Genomic DNA, 15588 nt, shown 5'->3' on the forward strand with positions numbered 1-15588 from the left:
TATCTCTCCTTTCCCTTTCAGTTGTTACGTGTTGCTTCTGCAGTTTCATGCTTTGCATGTATGGCTTTGAAAAACAACAGCCCATCTGAAATAAATTAAAGAAACTGTGCTCTGTCGTCATAATGAAGGCCCTTTGACCTCTCTCTTGGGTTTTTGGCATCAAACAGTGGAGTAAATAACATAAAGACAGCATATAATGGTACCTTCTCTCTTGTCCCTTGTTGCTTGTGACACTTGAGGTCATGAGGGAATTTTTGCATTGAAAATTTTGAGATACTTTACGCCTCTTGCATCTCCCCAATATAAAACAGTGTTTTTGTTTTTAAACTATAATGCAGATATGATTTTGGGCCAGCTCTAGTGTGGGTATAGTATTTCGCATTAGAGGTAAAGTGCATTCATCCTATTTGGAAAATGCACGCAGAGCTAATTAGCACTGTTTTTGTTTAGCTTCCACCTTTCAAAACCAGTGCATCTAACACAGTGGTTCTCAACTTTTTCAGACTCAAGGTACCCCTCTGATTTTAGCTTTTACTCATTTTTTTGACTACAGTAAAATAGAGTAATTCTTTTGTTGTAAAGAACTCGTAGCTCTACAGATCACAATGTATTTGATACTTCGGATTTCTTTTTGAAATCTCTGGATTTATCTTGTGAATTGTTCATGGATGTTTGCGTACCCAGCGGAGCTAATATCCCTTAAAGATCTTACAGCACCCTAATTGAGAATCAGTTGTATAACAGTTTCATTTTGCCTTCTAAAATTTTTCTCTGAAGTGGTGTTTCTGAGGGTGAATGAGTGTCAGTCATAACATATTGTAACTCTTTGCCTGCATATCTAGTGTTAGTTCTTTCCTTGACTTAATGTCAGAAAAGATTATTTTCTTTAGATTCATAGATTCATAGATGCTAGGGTCGGAAGGGACCTCAATAGATCATCGAGTCCGACCCCCTGCATAAGCAGGAAAGAGTGCTGGGTCTAGATGACCCCAGCTAGATACTCATCTAACCTCCTCTTGATGACCCCCAGGGTAGGGGAGAACACCACCTCCCTTGGGAGCCCGTTCCAGACCTTGGCCACTCGAACTGTGAAGAAGTTCTTCCTAATGTCCAGTCTAAATCTGCTCTCTGCTAGCTTGTGGCCATTATTTCTTGTAACCCCTGGGGGCGCCTTGATGAATAAATACTCACCTATTCCTTTCTGTGCCCCCGTGATGAACTTATAGGCAGCCACAAGGTCGCCTCTCAACCTTCTCTTGCGGAGGCTGAAAAGGTCCAGTTTCTCTAGTCTCTCCTTGTAGGGCTTGGTCTTCAGGCCCTTAACCATATGAGTGGCCCTTCTCTGGACCCTCTCCAGGTTATCCGCGTCCTTCTTGAAGTGTGGTGCCCAGAAGTGCACGCAGTACTCCAACTGCGGTCTGACCAGTGCCCGATACAGGGGAAGTATCACCTCCTTGGACCTATTCGTCATGCATCTGCTGATGCACGATAAAGTGCCATTGGCTTTTTTGATGGCTTCGTCACACTGCCGGCTCATGTTCATCTTGGAGTCCACTAGGATTCCAAGATCCCTTTCTACTTCTGTGCCACCCAGCAGGTCATTTCCTAGGCTGTAGGTGTGCTGGACATTTTTCCTCCCTAGGTGCAGCACTTTGCATTTCTCCTTGTTGAATTGCATCCTGTTGTTTTCTGCCCACTTGTCCAACCTGTCCAGGTCTGCTTGCAGCTGTTCCCTGCCCTCCGGTGTGTCCACTTCTCCCCATAGCTTTGTGTCATCTGCAAACTTGGACAGAGTACATTTCACTCCCTCGTCCAAGTCACTGATGAAGACATTAAAGAGTATCGGTGCAAGGACCGAGCCCTGCGGGACCCCACTGCCCACACCCTTCCAGGTCGAAACCGACCCAACTACCACGACTCTCTGGGTGCGACCCTCCAGCCAATTCGCCACCCACTGGACTGTGTAGTCATCCAAGTCACTGCCTCTTAACTTGTTCACTAGTATGGGGTGGGATACCGTATCGAAGGCCTTCCTGAAGTCCAAGTATACAACATCCACCCCTCCTCCTGTGTCCAGGCGTTTCGTAACCTGGTCATAGAAAGAGACTAGATTGGTCAGGCACGATCTGCCTGCCACGAGCCCGTGCTGGTTTCCCCTCAGCATAATTTGTCCTGCTGGGCTCTCACAAATGTGAGCCTTGATAATTTTTTCAAAGACTTTGCCAAGGATGGAGGTGAGACTGACCGGCCTGTAGTTGCCCGGGTCCTCCTTCCTCCCCTTCTTGAAAATGGGGACCACATTGGCCCTTTTCCAGTCCTCCGGGACTTGGCCCGTGCACCACGAGCGTTCAAATATTCCTGCCAGTGGCTCTGCAATGATGTCGGCCAGTGCCTTCAGCACCCTCGGATGGAGCTCATCCGGGCCTGCCGACTTAAAGGCATCCAGTTCTTCCAAGTGACTCTGTGCCATCTCAGGGTCTACGCGCCTTGCTGCTGCCTCTCTACAACCCCAGTCTGGCGCCTTGCTGCTGCCTCTCTACAACCCCAGTGAGAGACTTGTCGTGCCCCTCGCTTAGAAACACTGAGGCAAAGAACTCGTTGAGGAGTTCAGCCTTGTCCCCCCTGTCCGTCACCAATTGTTTCTGCCCATTTAGCAGGGGTCCTATTCCTCCCTGGGCCTTCCTTTTACTCCCTATATATCTAAAAAACAATTTCTTGTTGTCTTTTACTTGGGTTGCCATCCTCAGCTCCATGGTAGCTTTGGCCCGTCTAACTGCCTCCCTACAAGCACGAGCAGAGGAGGTATATTTGTCTTTGGTGATCTCTCCCTGTTTCCACTTCTTATGTGCTCCCCTTTTGGCCCTTAGGATGCCCTGGATTTCTCTGGTCAGCCAGGGAAGCCTCCTGGCCCCTTTCCCTCTTTTACCTCGCACGGGGCTCATCTTGCTTTGTGCCCGAAGGATCGTTTCCTTAAGGCACAGCCACCCTTCTTGGGCTCCCATCCCTTCAAAACTCCTACTCTGCAGTGCGTCCTTGACTAATCGCCTGAGTTCATTGAGATCAGCTTTTCTAAAGTCTAGCACTTTCACCCTACTAGTTACCTTACCCACTCGACGTCTTATGGTGAATTCTGTTATTAGGTGATCGCTGTCCCCCAGATGTCTACCGATCTGGAGGTCCCCTACCATGTCATCCCCTGTTGCCAATACCAGATCCAGTATGGCATTCCCCCTAGTGGGACCGTGTACCTCCTGTGTCAGGTGGAGGTCCTGTACACAGGGACCCTTCCCTGTGGTTTGGGAACCCTTCAAAAGTAACATTCTCACCATTTATTTTGTATGCTCTGAATGCATTTTCAGACTTTCCATCAGGCTAACCCAAGTAAAATGCACTGTATTCTAGATCAGGGGTCAGCAGTGTCAGGCTCGCAGAACTGGAGGACTTGGCTGGGGTTTAAAAAAAAATGCCTTTTGCAATGTCTACGGGGAATGTAGAGCAAAATAACTTCCACTTGCTATACTATTAGAGTATGATTTTGGCTTCACTTTTTGTGTTGAAGAAGCAGAAAACGGGGGGTGAAATAGGATCCTAAAGTATACCATTTAAATTAAATAATAAAATCAACTTTTGTTCCTTGATATACTCTTAAACTAAAACTTGAGTAAAATGAAACAATTTGTCTCTAATCCAGATTCAACAAGAATGCTGTTTTTGCTGGTCAGATACAAAGGGCTTATAGGTTCCCCTAGCTGTGGGGTATACTTGCCAGAGTGACTACCTTACAGCCTAGGATGGGTGGGCAAAATACGGCCCTGTGACCTGCGAGGCCATTCTATCCAGCCTGTGGGGCCCCTAAAAATGTTTTGAAAATTTCAAATTTATCTGTCCTTGGTTCCTGTCAAAGATGATAGGACCCAAGGGAAGCCCAGCAGGCTCCTGCAACAGCCAGGCCTGCCTGGCTCCACCCCCGCCCCCCCAGGCAGGGGCTTCTGGCCTGGGACCATGTGGTTGCACTGGCACCAGAACCTCAGGTAAGGGGGGGGTGGGGAAGGGCAGAGGACGAGCTTGTGCAGTGTGGGGGAAAAGGGCCCCTTGCCTGCCCTGTGGCTGGTGTTCCCTGCTGCAGCAGCTCGCAGCCCACGTGGGGCTGTCCTGAGCAGGCACAGGCAGCCCCATGCAGACTGTGAGCAGCTGCTGCATGGGGCGCTGACCATGGGGTGGGTGAGGGGTGGCTTTCCCCCCCCCGCCCCGGCCCAAAGCTCAGGCTGCTACCCGCCCAGAGCTCACGCTGCGGTAGGCTGTGGAGAGGCTGCCACTGCCGCCTCTGGGCTGCCCAGCTCAGTAAGCAGGAGAGCCACAGCTGCTGCTGCTGCGGTGCAGCCCTGGCGGGCATTTGTCTGGAGCTGGCGTGGGGCCCAGGCTGGCAGTGGGGGGCTGGTTACAAGCTGGTGCTGAGTGCAGGGGAAAACCAGCCCCCTGCCTGCCCCGTGGCTGGTGCCCTGTGCTGCAGCCGCTTGCAGCCCACCTGGGGCTGCCTGTGCCTGCTCAGTACAGCCCCGCACGGGCTGTGAGCGGCTGCAACAGGGAGCGCCAGCCACAGGGCAGGCGAGGAGCTGCTTTTCCCCACGTACCGCACCAGCTCCTTCCCTGCTATGGAGCAGGGGGGTGGGGACTATGCGCTTCCCCCCCAACCTGTACCACGGGGCTGGGGGGGGCACTGGGAGTGAGCAGGTGCGGGAGCACAGGGCCAGCGCCAGCAGGGCCCAGAGCAGGGTGGCAGGGGTACAGGGTCCCGGGTGGCAGGGGTACAGGGTCCCGGCTGGCAGGGACTCTATGGAGCCGGGCCAGCTCCCCCCTCTCCCTGCTGGTGTAGCCCAGCCCAGCTCCACAGACCCCTGCCAGCCTGTGCCCTGCTCTGGGCCCCACTGGCCCTGGCCCTGGGATGTTGGTCCCAAGATGGCGAACGGGGCGGGGCTCCTGTCAAGGAGCGGGGCTACCCATAGGGCCCTCAACAGCTTGCCAAAACTGGGTAAGTGGCCCTCTGCCTGAAATAATTGCCTGCCCCTGGCCTAGGACTTGAGGTTTTTAAGCTTTCTGGGTCTCTGGCATATGACTTCTTTAAGAATTTTTGTTTGGAATTGGCAGGAGTTAGAACCTAAGCTAAGGGTGCCTGTTGCACATGCTCTGGAGTGGGAGTGGGGAGGGCACTTTAATTAGAGTGGCGCTTGGGACTTGTTTATTCGGTATCCCACATTTCAAAATAGCGGCGGGGCCGCTTTTACTACAACTTGTTTGACGAGCTTTAGTTAAAGTGCCCCCACTGCCATTTTGAAATGTGGGACACTGTATACACAAGAGACCGCAGCACACTGGAACGTTCTGATTGGAACGCTCCAGTTAATCGAGTCTGCTCCAACGTGTTCTGATCGGAACGTGTTGGAACACATGTATAGGCACCCTAAGACTTCTCAATGAAAAACATTAGGCTCAGGGAGTCAGAAGTTTTCTGACGGAAAAAATGCCATTTATCTCTGGTTACTCTAATGGTCTTTGATACAAAGTATGGGAACCTGCATTTTCTGTCTCCAAGTGCCAGTCCACAACTTTGCTTTTATTTGTCTTTCGTGCATCACCTAAAATTTAAAAAAAATCCATAAACCAAAACTGAAATTTTCTAATTTGCATTCCTGTTTGAAATACTTAATGTCACCTGCCTCATTATCCTAGGTTGTAGAAGCGTACCTTTTGTTCTCTGCCACTATATGTAGAATCTCTGGCATCTCTCTCTTTCTGGGTGGTGACAAACAAGTATGCTAAGATACTTTCTCAGTTTAAACAGTAAACAAAGTAAATTTAAGTAGGGCCAAAGGTATGGTAAGACTGTGTGTTTTTTATAAGACTCTTTTTAGACTCTGAATACTTTTTCTTCAGGCTTAAATATCTTCAAAATAGTGCAGCAACTATTCTAAACAATGTTTTATTTTTAATTTCTTTAGGCGATCAGAGTTTTCTTCATGCTGCGTTCATTGTCACTGCATCTGAGAGATGAACCAGAAACACAGTTACCACTGACAAGGGAGGAAGATCTAATAAAAACAGATGATGTTCTGGACTTGAGTAAGTAGCTTTTCCCTCCACACACTAATATCTGTTATAGAAATTGTCTGCCTTTTCTGAGGAACTGACAAGGGAAACTGGTAGTTGTTTAAGCATCTGTGTGATGAGGGCGGTCCTTTTACTAAACTTAGTTTTGGAAATTGGTTAGATTAGGAATGTTTTCAGCCTGGTAGTCTTTTTAAAAAAGTATTTAAAGATCCCTTCTTGGATATTTTGCTAGGCATGCTGGTAACTGCAATATTTGAGTGGTCTTTCTTGTCACAGTTTGCTTTATTCTTAATTACCTCATTCTTACCTCCCTTTTTGCTCTGCTTATTCACCTTCAACTCCTGTGAAATATATATGCATGCTTTTAGGCTTCAGACAGAAGTTAAGGGGTGGTAGAGGAATGAAATTTAGCACCAACATCCTTTCCACATCCCCTGTATTCTTAAGGGCAACTTGGAAGGTTTTTAGCCAGTAATGCAACACAGTTCTAAATTTAATGAAAACTGCAGAACATGTTAGGGGGTTGATAGCGTACAAATGTATAGTAATAGAAACATTTGATACTACATTTACTGTAATAAAAGTTAAAAGACCTTATCACTTTTAATTGATTATAGATAGTCATTTGAATACTTGTTTCATTGTTCAGACATTACCTTAGTAAGAATTTACAAGTAGTGTGTCTGTTTAGCATGGTTAGCAAGCATTAATTGCCTCTTGGCCATTCAGCTGGGGGGCAGGAGCCGGAGTGCTGCTGTACCACAAACTTCTGCCACAATTTAGGTAGGTTCCTAAATATGATTTAATACATTGCAACATGTCATTACTGAGGCCTTTTCAAGTCCCAGCCAGCAGGGCTGTGTGAAATGGCTATGTTTAGATTCAGTTTTAGATTTGGCTGTTTTGGAGGGATAGTGATTCATTTCAATGTTTCAGATCACTGTTCCGTTTTGATTTGATGTTGTTTCGGTGATTCAGCCATAGGTTATAATGGGAAATCACTAAAATGCCTGTAACTTTGTCATTTCTTTCCCGATTCAGATGAAAATTGCAGGGATGGTAGCCCATTCTAAGGGCATGAACCCTGCCAAGTTTCAAGAAAATATAGGTGCAGGGGTTTCTGTGAAACTGCATCTCAAACTGTTCAAAGCAAAACTTGTATCACTTGCTGGCAGTAACAGCGTGCTGTTATCCTGCCTGCCGATTTGGGGGCCTGTGCCCCCCGGGAGGGCTGTGGCAGTCTCCTCCCAGGGGGCACGGGCCCTTGGGTCTGTGCGCAGGATGACAGCAGGCTGCCATCCCTCCTCCAGAGCACTGGGATTGGAATTGACCTCAGGGAGAGATCACAGACACTGGCCAGCTACAGGTGTCAATTTCAGAGCAGATATTGCACAGGCTTTTTTCCACAGTTGCCACCTCGCCCCATGGCAGAAGCCAAGCCAGAGGGAGGGCGGGCTTCTGGATCTGCTCAAGGTCGGGGCAGGGTCCCCAAGCTGGCCTTCCTCTCCTGCTGCAGCAACCTGGGCGGTGGGGGAGGGGGTCATGAGAAGAGAGGCATTCCCACCCCCCTTCCTCCTCTTAGTTTCTGTTTCCCTGCAAGCCCAGCTTTAAAAGTATTAATTTTTCCAAAACGTTTCAGATGGTGTGGTTTGGTTTGGTTTTGGAGATGTTTCAGAGCTTTCTGTTTCGTTTTGGATTTGGTGTTTCGGGTGCCAAAATGGGCCGAAACACCTCCAAAACAAAAGAGCTGCTAAAGTTTTGCACAGCCCTACCAGCCAGTGCGTGAACTCTTCCCTTATCAATACAATATAATAAACAATAGAAAGCTGAGACTGAATTTCCATTTGACACTTTATGGTTTTAGTATTGCAACCCCTACCTGGAATTGGAAAAACAACTGTTCTGGGAAAGTTTCAGCATTATCTAAAGTGCTGTAACAGTGTTTTCAAAAAGCACTTTTAGCACGCTTTGTCTGCTGATGTACCCAGTATGCTGGTTACCAGAATGAAGGAAAGTCTTTAAACCTCCAGCTACATAACACTTTTCATTGATTTCCAGAGCTTGACAACAGCACTGAGTGTTTTTTATTCAGAAAGTTCTTCAAAAAATGGAATGTTAAATGCTATTTATTACTCTACACTTGGGTATGACCCTTGGACACATCACCCTTGTGATATAATAATTTTAAAGCAAAATATGAGTTGAATAAAGAAGTTCTTGATGTCTTTGAGCTTGGTTATATTTTTTACAAAATCAGAAAAAGAAAATTCCTTAAGCTATTGGTTTTCTTATGGTCTGAATTGGTGCAGACTCTTCTGCTTTAGCTACGTTGTTCTTCAAGGTAGATGTTATATTTATGGATATATTGATTAATATGAAGGTGTAATCCTCACTGGTCTGATCTAATATTGCAAGTAATTATAACCTAAAGTGGCAGCTAGAATATTAGATAGATGGTTTTTAAATTTCAATTAAAACCATGTTACTTAATTTTTTTGTAAGTAAATCTATCTTTGATATGGAGGTGCATGGACCTGAGTGCACCTGCTCTGTAATAATGGATGTTCAACGTTTTGACTACATTTTGTTTAATTTTGATGGCAAAACAAGAGTAAGAGGTTTGAGAAGGGGCAAGATGCTGTTCTAGCAGTTAGCCGACAGAATTACGTAATAAATAGTAAAAAATGTGCAAGTTATTGGCAAGTTGACATGTTTTTAGGGTTTGGGTGCAGATCGTGGGCGGGGTGTGTGTGTAATCTCTACAGAAGCTGAACTTAACTTCAATACCAGGCTGGCGCTCAGAGATGATCCCATCTTAAGTTAACTTCAGTGGGTGAGATGATCCCAGAGAAGCATACACTTCTTAATGTCCTATTTCATTGCACTTGAGTTGTGTTCAGTAACCTAGTTGACTGCATTGTTTGACTTCTGGTAAATTAACGAGAATAGTTCATGTCAAATGCATCATGAAAGTATAACCCATTTGGTCTGTATTCATGAGCCATTTTGCCATAAGTGTGTAACTTACTATTGGGGTAATATGATTTCTGTTCTAATAGCTGGTACAAGTTTCCATAATTCTTGTCAGATATACTTGAGTGCAGAAAATCCTGCACTGCTCGTATAGCTGGCTAGTTAGTGTTGTCTGACCAGTGAGATCAGTCTATCTGCGTGCGCGCCTGGCGTGTGTACATACAAATTAGATGTGCACTTCAAAACCAATTAAAAGAATGTATTTTGCTTTTTCCTTTTAATTGTAGATGGCAATAGTTTAATCCGAGATGCACTAAAAATAACATTATCTATTTTGTGCATGTTTAAAAACAAGCATGTTTTATTTTAAATGCTACTAAATTTTTTAAATCCAGAAATGGGTTTTTCTCTAACATGCCTAACTCGCTATTTAAAAAGTTTTGAATTTTCCCAGATAAAATGCAAGAAGCACACAATTAATAGTTGTAAGGTGGCCAGATTGGAAACAGAATTGTACTTGGATTACGTTGAATTGCACTGGTGACCCTCTAAGAGAATGAAAGCACAGAATTAACATAATTTCCTGTTTCTTATGAGTTACGTTTTTGTTCTGCTGCTGGCTTTTTTAGAGACTGAAGTAGACTAATAACATGCTATTTCTGCAGTGGGAAACTATAGTTGTTAAACTAACTGGAAATAAATCTTGACGTGACTGTCAGTTTTTTTTTCTGTTCAAGTGTGTGTTCTTAAAGTAAATCAAATCACAATATTCTTTCCCACTTATAAAGTGGGCTGATGTAGTTGTTTCCTGCATATTGATTATTTGATTGGTACCTGTCTCCTGCAATTTTTTTATTTTCAGTAATGCTCATTGACGTGGTTTAATGTGTATTCCTGTAATCTTTCCGATTTACAAAACACTCATAATCAGGTTGTGGAACAGTATATTAGAATTACAATAAATTGTACAATAAATATGTTGTGTTATTTCAATATTTTTGTGTTTGGAGCTGAATTTTATATTTTCATCAGTTTGGTTTTTTTAATCTGATACTCTAAATTCAAATTTTTTTAGTCTCTGTAGAATAACTGCTGATTCTGGGGTTTTGTTTGTTTTTTTTACTTGAAAGAGAGAAACAACTAAAATCTCTCCCAGTTTGCATCTTTTGTCAGTAGTTTCTTGGTGGGGTCTCTTGTATTGTCCAAACACATAATATACAGTGATCCATCTGATGCAACGAGTGCTTATGAAATATTTTTCAAGGTGCAGGTAATATTAATATTTACCTCTTAGCTAGGTATGTTTATCTGTAAATTTGGTACGTGTAAACACAGTGCTAGGCAGTAGTAGGGTATTGCCAGCCTTTGAAACTTTAAAAATCAGGCATTTGGGCACATTTCCCTCCCCTGCCTGCTGCTGCTGTAACGGGGGGAGGGAGGGAGGAATCTCCAGAGCTGCTCCTGCCTGCTGCAGCTGAGTACCTTGGGGAGCTGGGCTTGGCCAGGGACAGCAGCAGGTGGGTCCCTTCTTCCTGCCCAGTTCCCCAAGTGTTTCATGCTTGCTTCCAGCCCAGGAACAAGGTGTTGGGGGAAAGGAACCTGCCTGCTGCTGCTGCTGCTCTCTCTAGATCTGCCTGCCTCCACATGCGGCTTGGCTGGAGCTGGACAGGAGTGGCTGTGAAGTACACGGGGAATGTACAGCTGAGCATAGGGGTGGAAGGGGGGAGGGAAGATTCTTTACATGCTTGAAGGACTTAAAAATCTCCCCCTGCTGTTCCTGTGACTCAATCTGCCTGCCCTGATTGGTGGGGAGGGGGAGAAGAAAATAGGAATTGGGGATCAGCTATCCCAGCAGCACAAGCTGTTGCTTCTGTACCCTGCTTTCCAAAATCCTGGATCCACCCATGGTTACTGGTGATGTTGCTGGGTCATGTTAAGCCTTGGTTTTTTTATGTTGCTTTTTCCCTCTCCCCTTGTTCTTTGCTCTTTTTTGCTTGCACCTGTAACAGCTTTAAAAATATTGAGTAGATGGCAACCTTGGAGATGAGGATAATGGTCAAGGAAAAACCTAACGTCAGGAAACAGGAGATTAGCTTTGCAGCCAGAAATGTCTCAAACTATAACTACTTTTTGCTCTCAGATATTGCAAACTGAAAGTTAAAAAGTAAAAAAGTAACAGACATAGTTGTCCTCATTCACCAGTAGTGGTTTATAATGTACTTCATATTTATTAGATTTTTTTCCCCCAACAGCGAAGTCTCTGTTTCCCCTTTCTAAAAAACACGCATATGATTCTGCTGTCTCTGGTTGTGATTAAAGGGCATGTTTAGAGCTAAACACTGAGACATTAACACTACTGTTTTGACATCTATAGACACAGCATTCTGGGATCTCCACCCACAACTGTCATTTAGTTTTTGATTACCTTGTGTAATGTGTGACTTGGGACTAGAGAAATCTACAAACTATTAAGAGTCTGCATCTCCTAGTAAAATGAGAGGGAGCAGAGGGTCTTAAGCCCTTCTTGGCTCATCTTAATTACTGTATTTACTTTAATATAAGATGACCCTGAATATAAGTGACCACTCAATAATTAGATTCTGTATGTGGAATCCAGGTAGAAAATCAAATTATTGGAGGTTTGTCTTGAATTTTTCCCCCTCACTACTACTACTACTACTACTACTACTACTACTACAGCAGGAAAAATAAGTCTTGCCACTCCCTCCAATTTTTCCCTGCAGTTCCTCCTTCCTTTCCTGCACTGTCCCTGAGCATGTGGGGGTTAGGGGCAAATCTGAAAACATTAATCTTGAATTAAACATACCTGTAGTAATTTGCATAAAATTACTACAAGAACACCTGGTTCCAATCATTGGGGGGTGCTAATTACCACATGGATCCTTTGGAGGAGCAGAGTGGTATCTAGAGTGTACACATGATTGGAACTAAGTGTTCTTGTAGTAATTTGCATAAAATTACTATAATACCCATAGACTTGGTTCATAAAAAATTGATGTATTTTTTGCCTTTTTTGGAAACTGCTGCAAGTTTTAGCACAGGTAAGCCATAAAAACCAAAAGGCTCATGGTTTACCATAGAGTTCATTGGTCTAGGCCCTAGCAGAGATAAAATCCTTTCAGGCCATAGTGACCCCACAGATTAGCACTGCACAGTATGTGTGTACCCCCCACGAAGGGTCCATGTGCCCAGTGACCCCTGTCTGGGCTGCAGGGTCAGATGAGTTTGACACCCCTGGTTTAGACCAGCTATAGAAGACAAGGAGCCAAAATACTTAGATCCACTTAAACAGAGATCCTACCGTGCTACCAGTTTGAAGTTCAGATCAAACTCTCCTTGCTAGATACAGTATCCTCATATATCTCTGCCAAGAGAGCTGAAGAAATCCTTTCTAGCCCTTATCTCAGGAGGGCAGGTAGTGGGGGGAAAAAATGTCTGCAAGTGGCTCTATATGGTGTTGATACTGTCTCTCTATTGGTACAACAGCTATGAAATATTCCCCCAGGCTGAAGGGATTCAACTTTGCTCTATATTGAGGTATCTGCCCCACTTCCACCCAGACACACAATCTTGACTCTCTTGGTTCACTTGCACTGGCATATCAATATTTGGAATAGCCCCAAAAACATCAACAGTTTAAGTACAAGCACTCTTCCTTTTGCATTATCTGCCTCACAGCATATATTGGACATCATATGGTTGAGAAATACTTATAGACTCCTTTGGTGCCTTCCTCCTTTCAGCAATGGTTTGTCTGGTTTCCAGTCCACCTGGTCTCAAACTAGCTTATGCTAGTGGGTTCTGAACGCCATTGCAACTGGCCATACCATCTGATTCAGTTGCCACCTACTCCAGGTCCCCTTTTCCTGTGCCTTTCTCATTGAATTTTGCTACAGCAGGAAGTACTGTCCAGGGAGGGATTCTATAGCAGTTACTTTCTGGTTCCAAAGCGGAAGATAGGGTGGGACCCTTGGAGGTCAGGAAGCTTGACACCCAAGTTGCAAGTTCAGATTCCAAATGGTTTATGCTAGCAGCTGTTTCCTTCTACCTACAGGAGAAGGACAAGCCACAACTCTAAACTTACTGGATTCCTCCTTTCACATTATTATTGTACCTTCACAAAGAAAATACCTCCAGTTTGTAGCAGGCCAGGACCAGTACATGTTCCTCTTATTTCACCTCTCAGTGGTCATCAGTGTCTTTAAATATATTAACATTCATTGAAAATTAAAAATCTTGTTATCCAATGTACAATCCTCACTTTTTAAAAACTTTTTTTGCCGAGTTTGCTTTGGTGTGTAAGTGAATTTGGAGGATATTAATGCATTTTGGGAAGCATTGTGAATGAAAATTTAAGCATGTAAATTACTGACACAGGAGTTGAGGAGGAGGTCTAAGAAGCCCGTTCCAGAGGGCTTCTCAATGGATTGCTTCTGACCCACTTGAAATAAATAAAACTAGCATGAAGTATTATAAATCATTGAACTCATTAAAAGTCTGGTGAATGTTGGCTGCAGTTTTCTCCTTGAGCATATCCTTTTTGAACTTTCTTTACCAGAGATAAAGCTTTATATAGAACAGGCCTTTTCTCTAATAAAAAATTAATAACTTACTGTTTGATGGCCAAAAAAAAGAAGCCAAGCTGGCTCTGGTACTTTATTGCCTTAAAATCATTTGCAGTTTTACTTGCCCCTTATTTTTGTAGTCTTTTTGTTTGCCCTATGAATAAACCCACCAACACTTTTTTAAGATCACGTTACTTTCTTTACACCACGAAATCTGAGAGAACTTCTTGCAGGATTTTTTATTGTCCCATTTAATTTCTGAATGCGGAATTTCTAGGTTTCAGATTTGCATCAGTAAGTAAATTTTAAGATGAGTTTGAGAACTGGAAAATACAGTGTTAGAGAGAGGAGCATTCTGTGACTATGGAGCATTCTTATGTCTGTTTTTGAATCCTCTTAGCCTGTTTTTAGTTGCTTCTTAACAGAATATATTATCTTTTGTCATTCCCCATTCAATAAATGTCTGGTGGTATTCTAAAGGGGTAACTTTCAAAGAATTTGAAAATTTGGTTTGGGCCATCCTTTTTTAATATATAAATGTTTCAAGTATGTTCAAAATCAAAATACTGGGAATGTCTTGAACTTGTTTGGAAAATCTTGGAAGATTTATAGTGACAGGTTAATAGAAAATAGATGGAAAACACTTGGTGGCAGAGAAGGTTCCAAGCTTTTAATATTTCTTTCCAAATGAAGGATAAGTCATAGAAATAAATACGTTTTCACCCAGACAGGAAAAACCAGAGACTTGGGCGAGTAAACCTTTCTTCCTCCTCATTGTTTAATTTTCAGTGTTCTGACTCTTATGGCATCATTTTACTAATTCTTGAGTCACCTTTTTTTTTTTTAAGAGGGTAAAATTTTTCCACTGAAAAGCAGAAAAGCTTTACTTTGTGCTGCCTTTGTGCATAATAATGAAGCAAGAAAGGGCAGAACTATAGTTTTTTTGTAGACTACATTCAATAGAATGGGAAAAATAAGTCACCAGTCTTCATACTTTTTAAGATGCTGGTCTCATCTGAGACAAGTCCATAGTCTGAAAATGTACTATTTATTTAATACATTTTAATGCATGTGCCACTTTACTTCAGCTGCATCTTAGCAATATGGCAAAACTGAACTTTTACAGGTTTAGTAGGGAAAACCTAACCTTGGGTTAGCCTAATCTCCCTGCTTCAGAGTGTGCTGTTGTGGCTTGAGTGGGAAGGAAAAGGAGTCTTACTCTCACAGTTACTAAAACTTCAGTAGTCCTTGACTCCCTTTTGTGAGATGAGTGTATCCACTACTTCCACCCAACGTATGCTACTCCTACCCAGTAAGGTCCAGAAAGATCTTGTAGTGCATGGATCTATAGTAACAGAGAGAGAGAGAGGGATCCTTTATAGTATCCCAGATTCTTGTCCCTTTCTTCCCTATCCCACAGGGTGAAATTTGGTGAAGAACAATTCGAACACATTTTGCTTCATCCCTATAAATTCCTATTTAAGCAATATCCAAAGATAGTGGAGGAAAAAAATGGAGGAGGGATGGAAATTGTATTACAATTTCTGGGGTCTGGTTTCCTTATTGGAGCTGATATTGCATATGTTCAGTTTGGAGTAATATATTTGGATGAAATTATACAGTGTATTATTTCTCCAAAGAACTTGGTACCAAAAGACCTGAGGCTTTACCTAGTCTTAGAAAATGCCCATGGAAGGTATTGTATCTTTAAAATAGTACTAAGGAACCTCATGTGTTTTAATGCATACCAGTCCTTCCACATCCCTATGTGGTAAAGTAGATTTTTTTCAAAACTTATGGATGAAGTAATGGAGACACAAAAGATGTCTTATGCTACCCTTTTTCTTAACAATGAAGCATAGAAAACACAGGTGGTGATCACATTTGGGTGCACTGAAGCAGACAATCTGTCAATCAGTCAGTT

The 15588-nt window shown here is 43.4% G+C and overlaps 1 protein-coding gene across 9 annotated transcripts in view; it reads left to right on the plus strand.

Moving 5' to 3' along the window:
- The window catches only part of CLEC16A (C-type lectin domain containing 16A), a 195471-nt gene that overhangs the window by 102585 nt on the left and 77298 nt on the right, over positions 1-15588 (plus strand). For all 9 annotated transcript variants that reach the window (XM_019494697.2, XM_019494698.2, XM_019494702.2 and 6 more), the window contains one exon: positions 5997-6117. In XM_019494697.2, the coding sequence (XP_019350242.1) occupies positions 5997-6117 (121 nt within the window). The remainder of the gene's footprint in view (positions 1-5996; positions 6118-15588) is intronic.

The sequence above is a fragment of the Alligator mississippiensis genome, chromosome 13, assembly GCF_030867095.1.
Source record: "Alligator mississippiensis isolate rAllMis1 chromosome 13, rAllMis1, whole genome shotgun sequence".
Lineage (NCBI taxonomy): Eukaryota > Metazoa > Chordata > Crocodylia > Alligatoridae > Alligator > Alligator mississippiensis.